The sequence below is a fragment of the Meriones unguiculatus genome, chromosome 1 (genome assembly GCF_030254825.1).
Source record: "Meriones unguiculatus strain TT.TT164.6M chromosome 1, Bangor_MerUng_6.1, whole genome shotgun sequence".
Lineage (NCBI taxonomy): Eukaryota > Metazoa > Chordata > Mammalia > Rodentia > Muridae > Meriones > Meriones unguiculatus.
In genome coordinates this window covers 123,051,222-123,073,170 of record NC_083349.1, presented here as the reverse complement: position 1 = coordinate 123,073,170, position 21,949 = coordinate 123,051,222, and the positions used below count along the sequence as shown (strand labels likewise).

At 47.7% G+C, this 21,949-nt stretch overlaps 1 protein-coding gene and 1 non-coding gene across 5 annotated transcripts; both read right to left on the bottom strand.

Annotated features, from left to right (window-relative positions):
* Window positions 1-237: 237 nt before the first annotated feature.
* On the bottom strand, window positions 238-6,561 carry Odc1 (ornithine decarboxylase 1). Of its 4 annotated transcripts, none has more exons than XM_021661400.2 (12): window positions 6,418-6,561; window positions 4,380-4,477; window positions 4,172-4,304; window positions 3,772-3,945; window positions 3,444-3,616; window positions 3,110-3,244; window positions 2,915-2,996; window positions 2,674-2,757; window positions 1,809-1,971; window positions 1,612-1,724; window positions 1,315-1,529; window positions 238-717 (listed from the first exon to the last, which is right to left on the bottom strand). In XM_021661400.2, the coding sequence occupies exons 3-12, from the start codon at window positions 4,271-4,273 to the stop codon at window positions 573-575; spliced, it is 1,386 nt and encodes a 461-aa protein (XP_021517075.1). In that variant the 5' UTR covers window positions 4,274-4,304; window positions 4,380-4,477; window positions 6,418-6,561; the 3' UTR covers window positions 238-572. The 4 variants fall into 4 exon arrangements, with proteins under 4 accessions (XP_021517075.1, XP_021517054.1, XP_021517084.1 ...); XM_021661379.2 differs by having other exon boundaries at window positions 4,172-4,289; XM_021661409.2 differs by lacking the exon at window positions 6,418-6,561 and adding an exon at window positions 5,946-6,171.
* On the bottom strand, window positions 5,305-5,438 carry LOC132651496 (small nucleolar RNA SNORA42/SNORA80 family). Its single transcript, XR_009589132.1, has one exon. It is a non-coding gene; the product is annotated as a small nucleolar RNA SNORA42/SNORA80 family (small nucleolar RNA).
* Window positions 6,562-21,949: the final 15,388 nt, after the last annotated feature.

Here is a 21,949-nt window from a genome sequence, read left to right as displayed (position 1 = left end):
GGGAAGCAGCCAAGCCAACAGGTTGCTAGGCAGATGACATTCCTCACCCACAGGCTCTGGGCACCAAGTTCCCGGGCAACTGTGCACACTCAGGGTGGGCTGAGCAGACTGATGATGTGCAGAGAGGCACAGCCTTGTCCCATCCACCTCTCCTCTCTGCTGTCCTGGGCTACTCACTGCTGCGACACAGTAGCCTGTGCAGAAGTGTGTACTTCTTTAAGGGATACTTGCAAACACTACCGATTTCAAGATACTTTATTTTCAAAATGGGTCACAACATAAGCTTTTGGCCCATTCTGCCAATGTACAAGCTACAAATGCTTGCTCAGCAGCTGAGGGGCACTCGTTAGTATCATGTCTGAAAAGTGAATAAAAATCCATATAAAACAAATATTCAAAGTTTCCATAGGAACACAGGTAAGTGTGACCCCCATCTTCTAGCCTTCCTTCTGCATTGGTGCCAACCCTACTCTTACAAAGACATTCCAGAACTAGCAGTAATTAAGTTAAATGGTCCCCCCAAATCCCTTAACTTGAGCTAAACTTGCAGGTAAGAGCTACAAGAATGGCATCTACACGTTGATACTAGTGGAAGCACAGGCTGCTGGGTGACGGTCCAAGCCGCTCTCCTGGGCACAAGACATGGGCAGAGTGCCAGCATCCTGCTCCTCCACTTCCGGCGGGAAGCCATGGCTCTGGATCTGCTTCATGAGTTGCCTGAATACAAAGAAGAGGTATATTCAGAACCCAAGTCCCTCCAAATTGGGCAGCCTCCCAAGAGAGCTACTGACTGCACACCTTTGTCACTACACGACCAGGAAGCAATCCAATGTACCATTTCATTAATAAGGAAACCATAGGTCACATGCTAACTTGAATAATCTAGTTAGATTATTATTCTAGTTGCAAAGGAATCCAATTGCTTTTCGTTCTAAGACCTTTCCTAGGAAAAACCTAAAGATTAGCAGTATTATAGAACTGTCTTCCACTTGTCTGTATTTAACTCTAAGTAAAATAACTTATTACCAATTAGACAAGAACCAAGCGCAAATTCACATTCCAGTGTGTGTTTGTTTTGTTTTTTGGGGGGAAAACAGCTAGCTTTAAGCAAGCTATAATCAAAGCTGACCCTCAACCTCAACTGAGCCTTTTCCCTCAACCCATATTGTTTCCACCAGTGTGTATGGATGGATGTGGGTGTGTGTGCGCTTATGCATGCCAGGGATTGAACCCAAGGCTTCTAGCTCACTGTAAGCAAATATCCCACACTACTATACAACCAGAAGAAACACAAGCAGGCACAATCTCACTCACCACATTGGCCGTGACATTACGTAGTAGATGGTCGGCCTCTGGAACCCATTGAAAGTAGAAGCAGCAGCAACGGTATATGCACCCATGTTCTCAAAGAGCATCCAATCACCCACATGCATTTCAGGCAGGTGACAGCGTTCAACAATCCGATCAAGGCCATCGCAAGTTGGCCCCCAGATGCTGGACGAGTAATACTTCTCATCTGGCTTGGGTCTCTGTATGAAGACATTGCTCCTTAATATCCCTGGAACCCTGTCCACCATTCTCACTGCTACAGAAAGCATGGTCAGAACTTACCTTCTGCAGCAGGGCCTTCACATGTGCATGATCATAAAGAATGCAGTTAAATGAGCCATATACTCCATCGTTCACATAATACATGAAGGTTTGCTCATTTGACTCATCTTCATCTAGAAAAACAGATTGCCCTTGATTACCACCCAGCGTATCAACGTTCAGCTATCATCCATGACTCATCCTCAATCACCACGTACCATCAGAGCCAGTCTGCTCCTTCCATACGGTTTTTTTGGCAATAATATTGACTGCAAGAGTGAAAGCTGACGCAACATAGTATCTGCCTGGCTCAGCTATGATTCTCACTCCAGAATCAGATGGAAAGTACTTGTCCAGAGCTGGGTTGATTACACTGGTGATCTAAGAGAGAGAAGGGAGCAGCCATTCGGTATGCAGTTTACATAGAGGAGAGAGGTCACACTGCTGTGTGTAAGGAACAGGACGTGACAGGACCCAGGAGCTGGCACCAGCAGGTCTGTCATGAGGCAACAGAAGCAACGAAAACATCTATCTCCCTGGAAACCAGTGTGCCCACCGTTTCCTACTTCCTCTCAGGACCTGTCTATCTTAAGACATTATGAACATTGTTTTATTAAATAGTACAAAATAAATTATTACAAAAGCAGGGCCAAGTGTGAAAATAATTCTGTTTAGCAAATACATGCCAACACGGTAAAATTCCTTCCACTATGCCTACCTCACTTAATGGTACAAATAGTAACACAAGCATCAAACAGTAGCTCCACTTCCTAAGAGACTGAACATTAAAAATATATGGGAGCCAGGGATGGTAGTACAAACTGAGGCAGGAGAATTGTTAGATTCAGGGCCAGCCTGGGTTATAGTCTCAAAAATAAAAATACAAAATTAAAAAAAAAATAAATAAAAAACAAAACAAAAACAAAAAAAATACAAGTCAGTGGAAACATAACACCAGGTCACTCATTGTATTTGTCTGGCCCTTTTTGGTATCAGTGAAAACATTTAGATTTTATACTATATCAAAATGGAAATTTGCTATATATAAAATCGCTTCTGTAGGTTATCAATGCTGTAAATTACCTCTTCAAATTTAAGCTTCGTATCTTCAGATCCAGGAAAGCCACCACCAATATCAAGCAGATACATGCTGAAACCAACTTCTGCCTAGAATCAAGAAAATTCAGAAGTCAAATTGCCTGATTCACAAGTTTAAGTGCACACAGCAAACGGGCGTAATATCTGTTATACAGAGGCTTCCTTCTAGACTCAGTGGTTACTGCAGACAGGCCCTGCCTCCCAGTAATGAGTCACATGTACTCACTCCCATGTCAAAGACACAGCGGGCATCTGACACGGCCTGCACGAAGGTCTCAGGATCAGTACATCCACTGCCCACGTGGAAGCTGAAATCAAAAGAAACAGGATGCTGCTTTCTGACAGGTCTCAAAATGAGAAAAGGCCATGAAAAACTGGCAGTTTAATGTCTTAGCCTGTAACAATGTCACTGAGATCTCACCTGACACCAATGACATCAATATTTAGCTCCTTCGCCCGTTCCAAGAGAAGCCTGCTGGTTTTGAGTGTGGCACCAAACTTAACACTGAGGCGACAAACTGCTTTGGAATCGTCAGTGGCAATCCGCAAAACCAACCTGGGGGACAGAAGTACTTCATGTAAGGGTTCCAGATATGCTCACCCAGACTCAGCAGGGTCCTCAGTGTGGGTGCTGCTGCTCTGTGGGTTTGAGCTAACCCAGGAGTTAGCCTAGTTCTACCATAGACAGAAATACAGGAACCAGAATTTGAGTTTGCCTGACAAGACCCAACCTTTACACCTCAATCAGGACTCACTTTGCCTTTGGGTGTGCTCTGGCGACTTTCATCAATTCAATTTCACTGTCAAAAGTCATCATCTGGACTCCATTACTGGCGGCATACTTGATTTGAGACACTTGTTTACAAGGATTTGCATAGATAATCCTCTCTGGAGGCACCCCGAGCCCCTGCACCAACTGTATTTCAGTCTGAAAGAGAAGATTGGTGATGGGCTGAGTACAGACTGAATGAGTCTGACAAACAAAAGCACATGAAGTTGTCATCTGCACTCTAGTTCTTTAACACTTACAGCCCAAGACACAACACACAACTGATGCCTGCCCTGGGGGGTGAGCAGGCTTACCTTGCTTGCACAGTCAAATCCTGTCCCAACGGCGGCTAGAGTGCTCACTATGGCTCTGCTGTCATTACACTTGACTGCATAAAAGGGAGTGACACGAGGAAGAGCTTTTAGCCACCTTAGATGCTTCTTTAGAATGTCTCCAAGGTCCGCGACATAAAAAGCATCTTTATCATCCTGGAACAAAAGTGGGGTCAGAAACATCATTAACAGTCTTGCAGGCCGCGCCACACTGAAAACCCTTTCCCCCCTTCCTTCACTGTTGGCAGTCACTGACAGGGCATGACCATTATCAGTGGACAATCCACAGCCAAATTCTAAATTCCCGCAAGACATGAAGACATGCTCACTCGTGGTGGCAGGAACTCTCAGCAGAGCTGGGCAGTGGGCTTCCCATACTTACAGAGGAAGAAACTTCATTAATTTTTTGGTCCAGGATGTCCTTGGCAGTAAAGCCTTCATCGAGGATATGGCAGTCAAACTCTTCCTTAGTAAAGCTGTTCATGGTTCTTGATGCGTCTCTGAAACAGAACAAGCTGCAAAGTGAGGGTAAATTCACGCAAAGCCTTAGCAATGATTCTCAAAACAAGTATAAGTTGAATACTACTTACACAGAAAACCTGGAGATGGAATGAAGTACTGCCAGCTCCGCACAAGAAATGTTGTCCAGGAACTCTGAACACTGTCTCCCTGGAGCGGTGGAAACGTTCTAATGAACAGAAACACAGATGTTGCTATCTCCCTGGGAATTTTACCATTAAAGGTTAGACAGTGCAACAGCATACCAGAGTAAGTAGGCAGAATAAAGCTTCCAGTACAGGATCATCAGTGGGGTAGGAATCCCAGTGTCTGTATGAGAGGCCCTCAAACCCAAATAAATCATAGTCCACACTCTTCAAAACCAAATGCCACAGCTCTAGGCACATGGGACACCCGCCCCTCTCCAAAACAGAACATGGGTCTCCGAAGTTCATCTGCAAACAGTCCACTGACTGGCATTGTTAGTATATTGTATGTTCCCATCTGCTTTATTTCTAAGCCATTCCTGCTCTTCAGAAACTTCAAATGGCATTCCAGTAATTTACATGCAGCCCTGAAAACATTTTTTTTTTCCTGGTCCCACTTTGACTAAGAGTTATGCTGAACTATTTTTAGTGATTACGGTGCATCATCAGGTATCTACAGCACTCAAACTTAATGAACAAATCCATCAAAAATTTCCATTAGGAAACTTTCATGCCATACTTGCATAAAAAAAGTTACCTTAAATCAACACAGTATATTGTTAGTTACTGTTATCAGACGTCAAAATTCTGGCGCCTGTATTGCCTACCAAATGAGCACTTCTGAGAATCCAACTGTTCTCCAGTGCCTTCAATATCTATTTAGTTATGAATAATAACCATATGGAAGAAATTTTAACTTTACAACTAACAAAAATAACCAAGATCACTACACAGAACAATAAAAGCTTCTGTCTTGGCCTCACGAAACAGGACAGCAGAGGGTGGCCAGGTAAAGGTTTCTTTTTTTTTGCACTGTGCGACCCACTTCAGTGCCAGCAGCCTACAGGCACAGAGGCCCGGCAATGGTTAGGAGCCAGTTTGTTCTAGCATGGGACACTATGAGAGGCCCAGGGTGATGAGCCTGCCATAAATCCAAATCCATGCATGGTAAAAGACGATTTACACCTCAATTTATTGAGACATTTTGGGCACTGTCAACTTCATTGGTTGCTTAAAGCACTCCTAAGTGAAGCCTACAGAGCAAGGCCAGCCAACTCATGTGCACACCATTTACCACTAATGAACAGCCTCTGGCAGCAACTTTGTAATTTTAGCTCTTGTTAAGTATTTTCCAGGCAACCTTCAGGCTTAAACCCGGAAAGCTTTCCTTGCGATACCACTATTTTGCCTCTCTGTATCCTTTAAAAGCTTTGCCTAAATAATAAAATCTGAAAAAAATGTTACTAACACCTTTTGGTCTGGGCGTAGTTAAATCGTGTTAAACAATTAGCACAAAAGAGTTACCCTGGAAGAGATACAAGCCAATTAAAACAAAAAAAGTAATTCCTCCGGTCAAATCTGCCCGATCTTAGATCTGAATAAAACAAGCCACTGCATTCTTTGTCCTCTTTCAGACATTCCTGACAGGCTCTGCTCCCCACACTTTTTTACCAGTTGTCGAGGATTCTGAGTCGAGTTTTTTAAAGGTGCACGCCGGACAGCCGGGAGCCAGGCTCCCCACTGCAGGCGTTCTAATCTCCAAGTCAAGCCAGCGGGTTATTCATCAGCAGTGACACCGGGACTAAATGAAGTCTAGCAACTTCTACGTCGGGTCACCGGCTCTGTTCTGCACACGTAGCGAAACTAAAGAAGGCAGCAGGAAACTGCAGGGCGGCTGCTGGCGGCCGCGCTCCCCTGCACCTGCCGCGGCTGGCTCGGCCCCCATCATCGCACCCGGCGGTGCAGCGCCCAGCCGGGCCGCCGCGGTGCGGGCTCCCGCGGGCTGGCAGCCAGGGGCCAGGAGCGACCGCCTTCGGGGCGGCCGCTCGCAAGGTCACCGGCCCCGGGCCACGTGTCCCCTGCCGGCGGCCGCAGGCTGGGCCTCCCGACACGTGGCCGCACACCGCTCCCGCGTCCCGCTCACCTCACAGCGCTCGGGCGCCGCTGGCCTGCCCCATGGAGACGCCGCCGCCGCCGCCGCCGAACCCCGAGGAGCGCCCGGCCGCCCGCCGCCGCCCCGTCAGCCGCCTCGTCGAGCCCGCTGCAGACGCCGGCCCGAGGTGGCGCCGAGCTGCTGGCTGAGGGCGGCCGGCGGCGGCGGCTGCAGGGACTGACAAAGCCCGACGGCGCGACGCGCGGCTACTTATACACCGAGCCCGTCGTCATGGAGACGCACCAGCTCAAACCAGCCGCGATCGGTTCCGGCCGGGAGGTGCGGGGGAGGGGCGGGGGCTCGGCGGCGGCCAACCCGGGTCCCGGCGCCGGGGGCGGGAGGCGCGGGCCGGGCGCGTCAGTAGGGCGGAGCGCCGCGCGTGCCCGCCCACCCGCTTATCCGCCCGCGCACCCCGCCCGGCCTCGCGCCCAACCCGCCCTGCGGCAGTCCCGCGCACGCGCACCACGCCACCGGTCCTGCCTGCCAGCACGCCGCAGGGCCCTATGGGCAGCGGACGGGAGTAGGTCGGCGCATGCGCAGGCGCGCCTTGTCGCTTCCTTTCCCCATCACTGGCTCGCTGGATCTCTAAGTTTGAGGCCGGCGTAGTCTATTCCATAGTTCCAGACCAACCAAGGCTACGTTGTGAGACCCTATCTCTAAAAAAAGAAAGAAAGAAGCCGGACGCGGCGGCCTCACGCCTTTAATCCTAACACTCTGGGAGGCAGAGACAGGCGGATCTCTGAGTTCAAGGCCAGCCTAGTCTACAAAGTGAGTCAAGGACAGCCAAGGCTACACAGAGAAACCCTGTCTTGAAAGACCAAAAGAAAAAAAAGAAAGACCTCCAAAACCGGACTGAAGGTTTGAGTCATAAGATTCAACTACTAACCTACATTCAAGAAGACAGACCAGTGCAGTGGTGACTAAACCTAGTCATTGTCAAGCAAGTAGCATTTTCTTCAGAACCGCAGTTGTGTCCCAAGAGCTAATCTCATCCTTGGGGAAGAAAGGAGTTCTTAAGAAGGGATCCGTCAACCTTCTCCTGCTCTGCTTGGTACCCTGTGACTGCTCCAGGATTATATAAATATAAGGTAGAGCAGAGTGCCTAAGAGAAGAGCGGAAGGCCGATTACATCTTTGTATGGACATTCCGCTTGATGCCTTTGGGCTTCTCGTTTCTGCCGAAGCCGTGTTTCAGGGAGAAGCGGATCATTCATTCTTTCGTTCGTCCGTGCACTCCTTCAACAAATTCTCATGACTAAGCCCCAGGCCTGGGAGGGGGTACCAAGGTTTTCCTTCCAGGGCTTTGTGGTTTTAAAAGAGCTCGGGTAAATGAGAACTACAGAGCAACTCGGGAGCAGAGGGAGATCCTGTATTTCTTCTAGGACTTCCGAAGAAAATGCTACTTGCTTCACAAAAACTGGGTTTAGTCACCGCTGGTCTTTCTTCTTGGAGGTAGGTTAGTAGTTCAGTGTAATGACTCAAACTCAGCCGCCTTCAGAGCAGCTTTGGGGGCCTTTCATTCTTTCTTTTTTAAAGATAGGGTCTCACTATGTAGCATCTTTATCTCTGTGATGGGAGATGCTCAACATGCTTTAGATTTGGAAGCCTTAAGTGGGAAGGAGAGAGCAGGTCTTGGTTCGGGAAACCAGGAGACCATTCCAACTTATATGAACTACTCTCGCCATATCACAGCTGCCTGGATCTGTGGCACCATCCAACCCAGAATTCCATCTCCTGCCCAAACCTCAGGGTGGGAACAGAAGGTAGGGAAGGAGGGGCCCACTTCCTGGGGTGCTGGCCCTGCTGGCTGGTGGGGACAGGTTCCAGGAAGGAGAGGCCCCCAAAGCCGGTCTGAAGACAGCTGAGCTTGAGTCATAAGATTCAACTACTAACCTGAATTCAAGACAGATCAGCGGTGACTAAACAATTAGTCTTAGTCAAACAATTGGCATCACTGTCATCAATTCATTTTCACCAGGCTCCTCCCTTTCCCTTCCCATTTTCCTTAAGAGAAAATCAACAAGGGCCAGGCTACCGCTCAACACAAGAGTGTTTGCTCTCTTTTTTGTTTTCTGGGGGCAATCTGAGCCCCTGAGTTCCATTACCATTGCCCCCAAAAATAAAGTGATGAGACCTTATAAAATGGGTAATGCCTGATGCCTGGATGTTACCCTCATGTGTAGTGAGATGTTTGTATTTGAATAAAACCAATAGCACATTGTAGGTGCTGCTAATAGGGGTGTTCTCAAAGTTACTGCCCTACATTCTGGGGCTGCCTCTTGACTTTCTTAGGGGCCCTCAGCCCTTGCCCATGTGAAACCCTGAATCTCACTTCCCTCCTTGTCTATAAATGGGGATGATTGGACCAAAGCTCCAGCCCATACACACAGAAGTTGTAAGAACTCTCTCTCTATTTTTTAAGACAGCATCTCACGTAGCTCAGGTTCCTATGTATCAAAGCATGACCTTGAACATTTGCTGCCACCACCTCCCAGGTGTATATGGTAGTCATAACTTTAAAGCAGAGCCCTTATTGAGAGAGAATTAAATAATATAAAAAGAAGTACCACCGTATATGAATCCATTTACTTGGTATTGCAAAATCAAGACAAAGCTTTCATTCATTCATTGGCTCACTTTTGTTTTAGGTAAGGTCTTGCTCTGTAGCCCTGGCTGGCCTAGACGTGGGTGTGTACAAGGGGTACCTGGAATTCACAGAGATCAGCATGCCTCTGCTGAGATTGAAGGTGTGCAGGCCACACCTGCCTTCAAGCTAGAAACTTCCTGTAGGAGCTATTTTTTATCTCTATCTTATTTTGGTTTCTTAATGCCTCACCTTGCCTTTCACCACCCTTTATCTCTTCTAATACCTTCCAACACCCCAACCCTAGATAGGAGAGAAAAATATTATTGGGGAGGAAGGGTGGAAGTCTCTTTACTACTTCCAGCTGATTTGGGGTTTTTGGGGCAATACCAACCTCAGTCGTCAGGATATCCAGCAGCAGCCCTTCTTTCTTCTCCAACAGCCTCCTGGAAGCTTTCCTTCCTCCCTCTGGGCTCTGCTATTTATACCCTCCCAGAGTCTTCAGCATTCCACTAACTGCAGCTGGCAAAGACCACACCCCCTCTCTGAGACCCTAGAGGCTGTTACCAGCTGGCAAAGACCACGCCCCTCTCTGAGCTGCACATGGCAATTATCAGCTATGGACAAACTCCTCATCCCACACTTGCGATTAAAACAAACCTGTTTACATAACATGACTGTGTTTTTAAAGAAACCAAAACTTCCACTACAACTTTCTTTAAAAACAATGACAACAAAAAAGAATCTGTATCCACAGTCATATCCTGACTTCTGGAAAAAAGAGCAGACTGAAGTGAGATTCCTAATATTAGGCCACATAAAGAAATTAGCACTTGTCCTGCTAAAGGTGAACAACTCAAGGTACCTGGGCAGTGAGGACCAGTCACCAAACTGGGTATTTGATCAAAAGGAGTGTTCCGTTGCTGTTACTCACTGATGCTAGACTTCCCTGTAATTGTGTTGAGTGTCTCCAAAAATCTAACCCTCCCTCCAAGGCAGAAAGCGTGCCTCCTCTGCTGATAATCCAAATGATGCGCCCAAGGGAGGGAAGGCAGTTTCCAGCCTGCTGTGAGCAATGGTGGCATCATCAGAAAGGATGGCATTCCTCCAGATCTCTTCAGACACCCATGTGTGGAACTCGCAGGATATTTTTATTATAAAGAATGAAGTTGCATCATGGCCTCACCTCACCCTGCCCTGGTAGAGCTTACTGGGAGGAGACCAGACAGCAAGCCTGGTAGTGAAAACTGGGGCAGGACTTTCCAGAGGCCAGCAGGCTCAGAGGCAGAACAATGGTCCCTGCCTGAGGTTCATTTTTAGTGGCATGTTGGTACCTGGTAATGCCTTGCTTCCCACACCCTTGCCAGTTTATGGCCTGAAGACTGAATGCTAATACATATGAGCCAAGTGGGCATTAAGACATACCACCTTAGCTGAATACCATGGCACACGCCTTTAATTCCAGCACTCAAGGATGCAGAGGCAGGCAGACTGCTGAGTTTGAGGCCAGCCTGGTCTACAAAGTGAGTCCAGGACAGCCAAGGCTATACAGAGAAAGCCTATCTGGGGAGTGTGTGTGAGGGGGGGGAACACACCACTTTTCATGTAGAGTTGCATGACAGCAGGTCTGAGAGCTGACTGTAGTACTTGTTTAAGTAACACCCCTCTGAGTCCACAGAGTCTCTGGGACCCACTCTTTGGAGTCTAGTCCGTTATTCTCTTAGCCTCGTCTCCCAGACACCATCCTGAAGACCTTGCCCCTGCAACCCAGCACAGTCACAGGAGATGGGTACCTCTGACTTCCTGCTTCATTCATCCTTCCTGTCCCTGCCACACCCCCATTTCCTCTTTAAGGTCAAAGCTGTAATTTACTTGTGACTCTATAAGTCCAATTTTTAACCCTCAACCCGGCCCACAGAAGTCACTTCATGTTGTCATGGTACAACTGGGGCTAGCTGAGGACGTAGCTTGGTTGGTAGAGTGCTTAGCTAACACGCATCTCCTCATATGAGATCAGGATGGTGGTATGTCAGTAATTCCAGCATTCAGGAGGTGAGGGCAAGAGAATCAGAAATTTGCTCTCAGTTCCAGCTTCTCTCTGTGTGTCCTAGGTGCCCTCTTTCTCTCCGTCTGCTCCTTTCTCTCTGCCTTCATGGCTCACTCACTGTTTCTGCCCCCTTCTCCGGGCCCTCACTCTTCCCTTCCCCCAACAAACCTCGTTTATACCAGAAAAAGAGAGCGAGAGAGAATCATAAATTCAAGGCAATCCTTGAACTTATGGCTACATAAAAAAAAAAAAACCTTGTCATCTCAAAATCAAAGCAATAAAAATACAAACAACTCTCCAACCCCCACACACAAAAGCTGTGTGGGTAAAGGAGTTTGCCACCAAGCTCAGGGACCTGAATTTAATCCTCAAAGTGATGGAAGGAGAGGGCCTCGATATGGGCACTGTGGCAATCACCTCTAACACACACACAAACACCGTGTTAATAAATGTCGATAACTGTAAAATCCTGGCCTCTGTGGTTTCTGTGTGAGCTATTGGCTGCTAAGAACTCCCTCCTCATTCTGTGTTCTCTGGAGAGAAGGATACAGGAATCAGAGTATTCATCTTTGGGTGGTATGCTCATTCTGCACATCTGTGGGGCTCCTGTATGTGAGAGACATGCTGCTAAGGCCAGGTTCCCGGGGGTCTGCCAAGGACCAATACCACATACCCTTGTGGGCCTCACCTCTGGGAAGCTCTGATATTGGCAAGCTTTCTTCTTCCTTGTGTCAGGGCACATTTCCTGGATGGCCCTTGCACAATGGAGTCATCAAGAAGGTAAGCCCTCTTCCCGGAGATGGTATGCATGCCAATTTCCTGGCAAGTCATGGCCAACAACACCTTGAAGGGCTGCTAGGAAGAAACACATGAGCCAACATAACGGAGCAGAAGGAGGGGCATGACTGGAAAAAAATACTATCTCCACTTCTCTGTACTTCTATGCCAGAATCCTGTCAGGCTGCAAGGAGAAAGAGAGGAGCCAGGGAAGTCCATTCTTTTTTTCAAATTTAATTTTATCTATTATTGTTGTTGTTGTGGGGAGTGTACGTGCATGCGCTAGAGGATACATATGGAGGTCAGAGGACAGTCTGAAGTAGTGAGGTCATGCCCAGGGATCCCAGGGATCAGACTCCAGTGTTGATGACACGTACCTCTACCCACCAAGCCATTTCACCAACTCCAAAAGCCCCCATTTTTGAGTTGTTCTTGTTTAGAGGGGAGGCCCAGCTTCCGGCTTTGGTTTTGTTGTGTCGGTCCCCAGGACAGTGGTTATAGGGACCCAAAGGCACAGACATCAGAAATAACAAAGGGAAGATGAGCTGGGCTTCAATGGGTTTAACAAAGCTGGGATGAGTTGAAAGAGCCCAGGGCAAGCACAGAGAGCCGACCATGCCCAGCTCTCCTTAGGGAGAGGGTCAAGGGCTGTGGCTGTGTGACCAGCAGTCCCTACTGCAGCCTCCTGTCTCAGCCTCCACCTGTAGTTCCTATCAGGCCTAGTGGGTGTAAAAGGCAAGAGAGCCACCAAATGAAGGTATAACATCTATCCTTTTAGAGTTTTGTGCCTGGATTACCCAGGCCCCAAGCAGACAGTTTGATGGAGGGGTAAACAGGAAAAATCCATGATTTCAGACAGAGAGAGGCTAGGCCCTGGCTGGTGATAGAAGGGAGTGATGTCCCCACAGGGCTTCAGGCCTCCAAAATGACCAGTAGGAATTGGGCTCCTAGACAGCGCTGTCACCAGGAGGGGCTAAAACCACCCAAGGGAGAGGAGAAGAAAGTCCAGGAACAGAACAGGCCTGTCCTGGTGGAGGACGAGGTGAGTCTGAGAGCTGGCAGGCTGAGGATGGCCTCCACCCTTTCTCAAAGACACATGTACACCTTTCTAGCCATTTCTCTACACTTCCTAATAAGTTTCGGTGAGCACCTAGGGACTTTTTACGTTGGCTTGAGCAATGTAAACAGCCAAACAAACCTTGGCTATCCCTTGTTTCCTTCTCAGACACCATTGAAAACTCACTGCTTAGGAGCTGGAGAGATGGCTCAGCAGGTAAGAGTTGCTCCTGCAGAGGACCCAGGTTCAGTTCTGAGCACCTACATGGAGGTTCCCACCTGCCTGTCACTCCAGTTCTAGGGGATCAAATGTCCTCTGGCCTCATTGAGCATCCCCACATATTTCACATAAACTCATGCACACACACGTAGGTAACAAGCTGTCCCAACTTGTCCCCCGGGACTCCTTTCCAGCACACCCCTCCATTCTTCGCAGACAGCTGAAGGCAGGTGGTCTACCTCACTGTAGCTGTTCTTCTTGGCAGGGACCTGGGTGAGAAGCAGACAAGCAATACCCTCATGGAGGAAGGGATGGCGTGACTGGGGATGGAGCAGAATCATCTACCACTCCTCAGCGGGATGGCGAGTCTAAGGCCTGATGTATCACAGTCCGAAGAGAGGGCTCCCCAACAGTCCAGTGAGGCAGCTAGAGCACAGCCGTTTGCGATGTCTCAAAGCTAGACGCATACCCTAATATCCAAGGTCTCCTCTTCCCTGCGCCTCTCTGAGGGACACACCTCAATATCCAACAGGGTTGGCACTGCCTGACAAGCTTGCAGCAGGGAGCTCCAGGAAGAGCCCAGGCCACAGCTGAGAATGGAGAAGGCAAGACCAGGAAAGGTACACCCAGAGGACTCAGGACCAGAAGAGGCAGAACCGGAAAGACCAGTAGCATAAGGGGGAGTGGGTCCTACTGAGTGGCTTTGGGATCCATCAGGAAGTAGGGGCTTCCCTCCAATTTGTGTAGGCTCTCTTGAATCTCAGAGACAGTGCCGAAGGCCATGTCAGACCTCAGCCCAACAGGTGATGCAGTTTTCATCTTGTGCAAGGACACAGATGGATGACACCGTTGGTCTCCTCATTTGGAGTCAGGCAACACAGGTGTCCTGCTTACAGCCGAGCTGGGGACCCAGACAGTTCTAACCATGGAACACATGACTGGGACACCTCAAGCAAATAACCCCAAGTCATCAAATCACTTATAGGGGACACACAATCTTATCAGCCAAGGCTCCAGATACCCCGACTCTCAGAATCTAACAGTATGCACGTGGCTGTTTGCCCCTAGTGAGCTCTGGAGTAATTTGTTACACAGCCATGCAACTGAAGGAAGCAACTACAGAACAGTTTTGGTTTGCCTTGAGATAAAGCCTCTTCATGTAGGCCTGGAACTCAGAGATTTGCCTGCCTCTGCCTCTTGAGAGCTGGGCTTAAAGACATATGCCTATGTTTCCTAGGAAGTTAACTTCCCCCAAGCTCAATTTAATTATCTCTAAGAGGGGAAAATAACCGAGGCAACCCCAGGATAGTCGTGAGAACATGAGATAGTCTACACAGGGCAGATAAATAAATATCCATTTATTTATAGTGTTTTAAATGTGGTGCTAGAGATCAAACCTAAGGCCTTTCATCTGCTAAGCATGGCAGCAGATATGGTACTGAAGAAGTAATTGAGAGCACATCCTGATCCTCAAGAAGGACCTGGAATGGGCTTTTGAAACCTCAAAGCCCACCCCCAGTGATACACTTCCTCCAACAAGGCCACACCTCCTAATTCTACTAATTCTTTCAAACAGTTCCACTCTCCAGTGACTAAGCACTAAATATATGAGCTTATGGGACCATTCTTATACAAACCACCACAGATGACGTAGTAGTTAAGCAGTTAAGAGTGCTGGTTGCTCTCACCAAGCGCCCAGGCTTGATCCTCAGCACCCATATCTCTCACAACCATCTGTAACTCCAGTTCCAGAGGATCTGACATTCTCTTCTGGCCTCCATGGGCACCAGGCATATTCATATACACATACCAGGCAAGGTGCACACACAAACCATGCAGGCAAAACATTCACCCCCATAAAAGGAGATAAATAAATCGAAATAAAATAAAATCCTAAAAAATAACAAATCAAACTGTTTCTTTGTATTCACAATGCCTGGAATATCATTATTCTTTTCCAGTGTCATGACAGCTGGAGCCATGCGTCCAGGGACTGGACTCAAAGGTGGAGTGGACAACACTTAGAGACTGTCAGGGCTAAAACTACAAAAACCCTGCATGAGCCAGAATGAGCTGGTCAGCTGCTGGAAGACTGCTGCCCCTAAGAAACCCATTCTCAAGTGGACACGCAGGGCAAAGCCTGTGAGCCAGGGCCTGGCTGTGGAACTGGGAGTCCTCAGCGTTAATTTCGGTGCAGAATCCTTTCTGAAGGCGCAAGTCATGCAAATGTGAAGTTCCATCCACACCTTTGAAACTCCCTCATAACCACAGCCATTGTGTAGAACAAAGGAGCGTTCTCAAGAAGGGTTATTTTATCAGCGCCATTGTTTAGAGTTGAAGGGCATGATGCTAATGACAAGCGGGGCAGCTGGGAGTCCAGCTTATGATCTACAGACAATGCCCTTCCTTATTGCAGGCAGCACCCACCGTCCCGCCCTTCCTGAACCTCGGCTCCTGGCCCAGGGCTGGTACCCAGGAAGCACCAAGGTGAATTTGGCACGGCTTGCGGTGGGGCTTAGGGAACTTCTTGCACATATCTGAGTCTGGGGCCTCACTGTTTCCTTGCAGGGTTGTTGGTGGGGCTTGGCTGAACTAGAGAGCGCTCAGGCTTTGCCCAGGTAGAAACTCAGTTCTTGTCTGTTCCCTCACTTCCTTGGACCTGCTTCTGTATCTACAGGGCGCCACGGCCCTTACTTGGTATACTTGGTATACCTTGCTGTTAGGTCTCCGAGAATTGACATAGGTCTCATGTTAAAGGCACAGAGCCCGAGGGTGGGATTCTTGGGGAAATCTGTCTTTGGCTTCCTTAGGATTACATGTTCTTTGCCAATCCATCTTGCCTGGTCTCTGCTTCTTTGATGCATTGGAGTCTTAGCATGTGGATGGTTGTGCTGCCATCATTATTCCGGGGGGGGGGGGAAGGATAACACTATTCTTGGATGACAATATTCTCTCATCCCTGCACCCACCAAGCTCTTGGGGAAACACACAGAGATACCACATCCTCATACTTCACATCCTATTCTAAACAGAAGGATGAGAGGTAGACATAGGTTCCAGATGACATTTAAGCAGATCCTGATCCTAAGCTGACAGTGTACTAACTTGGCTACCAGCCTCAGGCTACCCCTCTCTTCCATATCCTGACCCCTACCCCCTTGTTTGCACCCCATCTCCCATATGTCTCTTTCCAGAACATACCTGCCTGAACCCAGGCCTGCACACCAGCCTCAGTGGTTCTGGAAGACCAGCTACAAATGTTACCTTTGCCAAGTATGAGTCCATGGCTTTGGCCTCAACAAAACCCAGGAAATACTCAGAGATGCTTCCAGCCAGGCACAGAGCAGGAGGAAAAGAGAGGGAGGGCATGAGCGGTTCAGGTCCTTAAAAATGTATTTTCATGGAGCTGGAGAGTCAGCTAGGCAGGTAAAAGTATGTATTACTCTTGCAAAGGACCTGAGTTTGGTTCCAGCTGCACTCAAATCAGGTGGCTTACCACACCTGGAACTCCAGCTCAGTGGATCCAACACCCTCTTCTGGCCTCTGTGGGCACCTACACTCATGTGCACACATAATTTAGAAAATGAACGAAGCCAGGCATGACAGCATACGACTTTAATCCCAGCGCTCTGGAGGCAGAGCAAGGAGGACCCTTGGGGACCCTATCTCAGAAATCAAAACCACACCAAAAATAAACAAATTAACAACTTTGTAAAATGTTTGCTCAGGTTGTTGGGCTTTGATGGTGGCATTCTCAGGTGTGCCCAGGAGAGGATGTTTGATGAATATGATCTGGAGAAGGTATCAAAGGGCCAAAGGATGCCATGTCCTTCCATCTGGTCACCCTGCTTTTCAAGATGTTTGTATGGGAAGCACTTTTGAGCTGAGTCCTCTTGCCTGCTCAAGCCCACCTTATGTCTCTGTTTTAAGGGATTCCATCTAGGTTTGTTTCATTGTTTTTAAGTTTTGGAGATAGGTTATCAGCCCAGACTCTAACTCTTATCTCCTGCCTCTACTTCCCAAGTTCAAGGATTACAGGTGTGCACCGCCATCTCTGACTTCAAAGACATGGAGTTTTATACACAGAATGGTCTGTATGAAGGTACCATTTATAATAGCTAAACATTAGTAATACTCCAAATAACAAGAATAACGTGGCCAAATGACTCTACAGCCAGGGGAACACGTGGTATCTACTGGGGCCTGGCTAGAAATGGGGTCTTGCTGATGTGTTCTGGATGACCTGGAATTTGAGGCAATCCTGCCATCCTAGCCTCTTTCTATGTAGCCTCTTTCTATGTACAAGCACATGCCACCACCATGCCCTGCTTTATTTAGTCTTTAACATTTTAAAATTATTATTTTTGAGACAAGGTCTTACTATGCAGCCCTGGATAGCCTAGACCGCTATGCAGACCAGCCTAGCCTCAAACTCACAGATACCCACCTTTCACTAACTACCTCCTGAGTGCTGACTAAAGACCAGCCCTGGGAGAGGCTCCATTTTTATTTTATTTTCAAAGTAACTGAATGAACAGCCTCTCCAGGCCCCAGGGAAATTTTGATACTTCATTGCTACAATGATTCCTTCCTATCTTTGCCACCTCTTCCCACACACTTACAGTGGTTACTTATTTACCTTTCTGCTTCTCTAAAGAAAAACATTCCTTCCGTTGCTGTGTGGGCTGCAGCTGAGATCGTTAGTAAATGTCTTTAGAAGATTAACATAAGCAACATAATGGCAACGGGATTGGGCTTTTTTGTTTGCTTGTTTGCTTGCTTGCTTTCCTTTTGAAATAGAGCCTCATGTGGGCTGACTCCCAACTAACTGAGGATGACCTTAAACCTCCTGGCTTCACAGCCCTCCTCCCAGTGCTGGGGTGTTAGGCAATGCCCAGTTTGATGTAGGGCCAGGGATGGAACCCAGAGCTTTTTGCATGCTAGCCAAGGCTGTACCTGCTGAGTTAGATCCCCAGCCAATCTTCGTTTATTCTTAAAACAATCGTGGGAATTTTCTTTTTTTTTTGCTTTTTGTTTTGTTTTACATTTTAGTGTGTGTGTATACTGCATGCACTCGTACATGCACATAGGCAGACATGTCGAGCTGATCATCTACGCTTAATACCCAGGACCCACATATGACAGGTGAGAACTGATTCCTCTAACTTGTCCCTTGACCTCCACAGGTATCCCATGGTATACACTCACCCTTCCTCTCTGACAAAAATAAATAAATGTAAAGGACTTTGAAATTAATTTATAAATAAAGAATGGTCATCTGTAGCCGTGTCCGGCTGGTGAGTGCTGTGTTGGAGAGTCAAGCTCCAGGTGAACTATAAACAGTGCCACACTGCCACAGCTGTGCACAGAGCAAACTACCCAGCTACACTTGCATTTTTAGCACAACTGAGGCTCACCAGGGCCATGAGATCTTTCCATTCTACCCTTCAAGAACTTTTTTCTCAGGGCAGGACTCTGGTCTGGGACCAGATAGTCTTTAGGAAGTCTGTTGGCTCAGCACTTCGGGAGCAAGTGAGAACTGTTTCCTGCCTCAGCGGTGCACCTCTTCTTTGGCCTCCTTGAGAAGAAACCACCCCTGTAGCCATCATTAATGGCCAGCATCCGAGAGCCACCCAATGACATAATTTTAACTTGAAAACCACCTTTTCATGGACAAAGGAAATTCTTCCTCCTTGTAAAACCAAACCCCTTATTAAACCACATTGACTCTTGGCTGCCATTAGCTTTTCTCAAGAGCACAATGACCTGAATGAAGGGCCTGGAAAGATGCTGAGCTACGGAGCTGAGGCAAAGGCAAGGTGAATGTGACACTTAAACGCTGACGTGATGTCACCGATGGACAACTCCCAGTGACATCACCAAGGACTATGCACACAGGTCTGCCTGTGGCCCACTGTCCTGCTAGTAGAGGTGCCTTGAGACTTCATTGCCTTATGTGCCTAAGCTAAGAGAGTGAGAGTTAACATGACCATATCTGGCCAGAGCAGTGATGGGGTTGGGGTGGGGACAACATTCTGGGAGTCGGAGACCTGGGGTCTAGCCTGTAGCCTGAGGCTAGCTCAGTGCTTTGGGTGCTTTGCAAACATCAGTTTTGTGAGTGAGTGCCATGAAATGAGCAGGACAGAGTCTTCTCTGACAGAGCAAGGACGTGTCATATTTTGACATCATTTGGTTCTTCCTGCTGAACTCACCACTATGCTTGGATGGGACAGGGTGCTCTTCTAAGGTGCCTGTAGGTTTAAGCATCTGCACAAACTGGTATTAACTTTATCATAGAGAAAACAACAATAAAACTCTGGAAGAACCTGTGCCCTGAAGTCACCTTACCACACTTTCTCTGTTTACTTAGCGGCCTGACATTACCTAGCAATATCCAGTTTGGGGGGGGGGTAAAAACCTGCTCTCGTGGTGAGCTCTCACTTCTTAGTGTGACCCAGCAAAGCAAGAACTAGGTCAAAGATAAGGGGACAGCAGCTCAGGATGTTTTGTGCTTCCTGCAAACTGCGAATTCAACCTTTCTGACTCTAGACAATGACAAGCGAATATACTCTTTTTAGACCCTAGTTTACAGAGCAGGTACATAACCAGTGGACCATCCAAAACCCAGACAGAATGAACAAACCAAGGTGAACAGTAAAAAAACAGTAAAAAAGAACCCCGTTCCTTCCACCCATGGGACTGGAAAGTTCTTATGATGGCATCAGCAGAAATGAGCAGGCGCTGAAAGGGTAGCTCCACCTTCAGTGATGGCCAACTGCCCCTTCAAGGTCTGACAGTCAGCTTTCAGATCCTTTTGGGCCCCCTTCAGGGCACTGGAAAAGGGTGTCATCGGCAATACCTTCTTTCAGTGATTATTTTACATTTCAATTGCTGTGCTGAAGAGATCTGTAAAATAAAAATGCCTCTAACCTAGGAGCCCCACTTGCCCGAGGACAGATGGCTTCCGGAAATGCTGGAAGTCAGGTGTTTTCACTTATGTAAACAAGCAATTGCACAGGCTCTTTGCTTGACCACACTTTACCTGGAGGTTCACAGGCAGGAAGTACATCAGGATTATGCTTGCCCCTGATTGGACAAAGGTGAGAAGTAGCAGTGTAGGTTTTGCCTTTATAAGCTCCTGACTAATCTTGGGTATGGACTGGCCATTATCCATGGTCCTGGCCAGTATTTAATAAAGCTTGCTCCATATTTGGCTCAGAAATTGTGGTCTTATTCTTGCCCATGGAATTAACAGCTCTTTCCCAATCCCCTCTTCCAGGTCCAGGTAGTCCAGTCATCTGAGAGGCTTCAGGTCTGATCGGCCAGGGCGGAGTTCTCACACACACACACCCCCCAAGGCCTCCTCAAAGTCCTTGGACTTTACTGGAAGCTTCTTCTCCCGTGGCAGTCTTGTCAATGGGAGCCCATGGCACAAGCCTCCTAGAGAGATGTGGCAAGGTGTTCTCACCAAACAAGGAAGGGCCTGCAGCACAGGTCTTTTAAAAGCTAGCAAGCCACCATGCCTGGCTCTCACATAGTTTTTCAGTGAAGCCTTTCTCCCCAAAGAAAATATTATGACCGTTACATAGCTTGGAATTTCTGATACGTAGAATTTAATTTGACCCCTGAGGCTGACTGTCTTCCCAGACAGTTATCTAAAGAAGGATAGAAAAACAGAAAATTAAAGAGCATGGAAAGGACATAGAACCCCTCACCTTGGAGCCTCTTACTGGGAGGGTCAAAAATCCAGCATGATTAACAAAACTTGCTGAAAAGATTATCTGCATAGAGTCAGCATGATTTCTTTTATATACAGATATTTCAAATAAGAATGTTTAGTTAGCAGTGTACTTGAGGTCCAAACATAGGTCGCCTCATTCTTTTCCCAGATGTAAACCTGAAGAGTTCCAGGAAAATATCACAAACAAAATTATAAACCTTTTTGAGATTATTTCTCCTTCTCCTTTTTCTTCAAATAAGACCTTAACTTTTCCTGCAAATTTTTTTTTTCTACCATCCTGTCCAACACACCTAAGGGACTACCCTAGGATCTCATTTAAACCCCTTAGCAACCATTTGAGAGGGAATGACAGAAGCCACCAAAATCGTGTATTTTGCTATGGTAAGTACAGTTAAGAGGACTCTCTTGAACCGTCTACACCTGTGTCTGGCTGTGTTTTATCCCCCACCCCTGCCCCCAGCACCTCTCTCTTAAACTATAGGCTTGAACTCAGGGATCTTAGATTGGTCTTAAACCACGTGTTGCTGAAGATGCCCTGAACATCCTGAAAGCTCGTTTTGGCAGTGAAGCCAAGAATCTGGCTTTACTCACATATTGGACTCCAAAGGGAGTCCCCAGGCTGCTGCGGGCAGCAGTGTAGAACCAGCTGTAGCTCCTGCCTCAGAGCCCAGCCCACCCAATGGAGCCAAAAACTCCTGAAGGGGCTCCTAGGAGGGGTGGCAGCCCAGGAACAATCTTTAAGAGGATAGAGTCCTCTATTTTTCATGATTGTCCCCAAAAGCCCAACAGTGGGGAGTAAATAAGGTACAGGACCTTCATAGGCTGGAATCTCTTAAGATCGTCAGAGAATACTTCCTGACCAGCGGTGGGATGTCCTTGAACATTTCATCCTTCACCTCCCAAGTACTGGGATTGCAGATGTGCGCCCCATGCCTGGTTTATATGATGCCTGGGACTGAATTCAGGCAAGCACTCCATGCGCCGATCACAAATAGTAAGTGTGAGTTTCAGGGGGGTTTGGGGGCTGGCCCTCCACTTGCTGTGAGTACCACATGGATGGGGAGGTGGCAGCACCAGGACTGAGCACTGCGGATTGTGC

Coding starts and splice junctions, on each gene's coding strand:
- Odc1 (XM_021661400.2), bottom strand. CDS start 4,273: ATGAACAGCTTTACTAAGGAAGAGTTTGACTGCCATATCCTCGATGAA. Junction 3,946..4,171: donor TTAATGAAGTTTCTTCCTCT/GTAAGTATGGGA, acceptor CTTTTGTTCCAG/GATGATAAAGATGCTTTTTA. Junction 2,997..3,109: donor ATTGATGTCATTGGTGTCAG/GTGAGATCTCAG, acceptor TTTTGATTTCAG/CTTCCACGTGGGCAGTGGAT.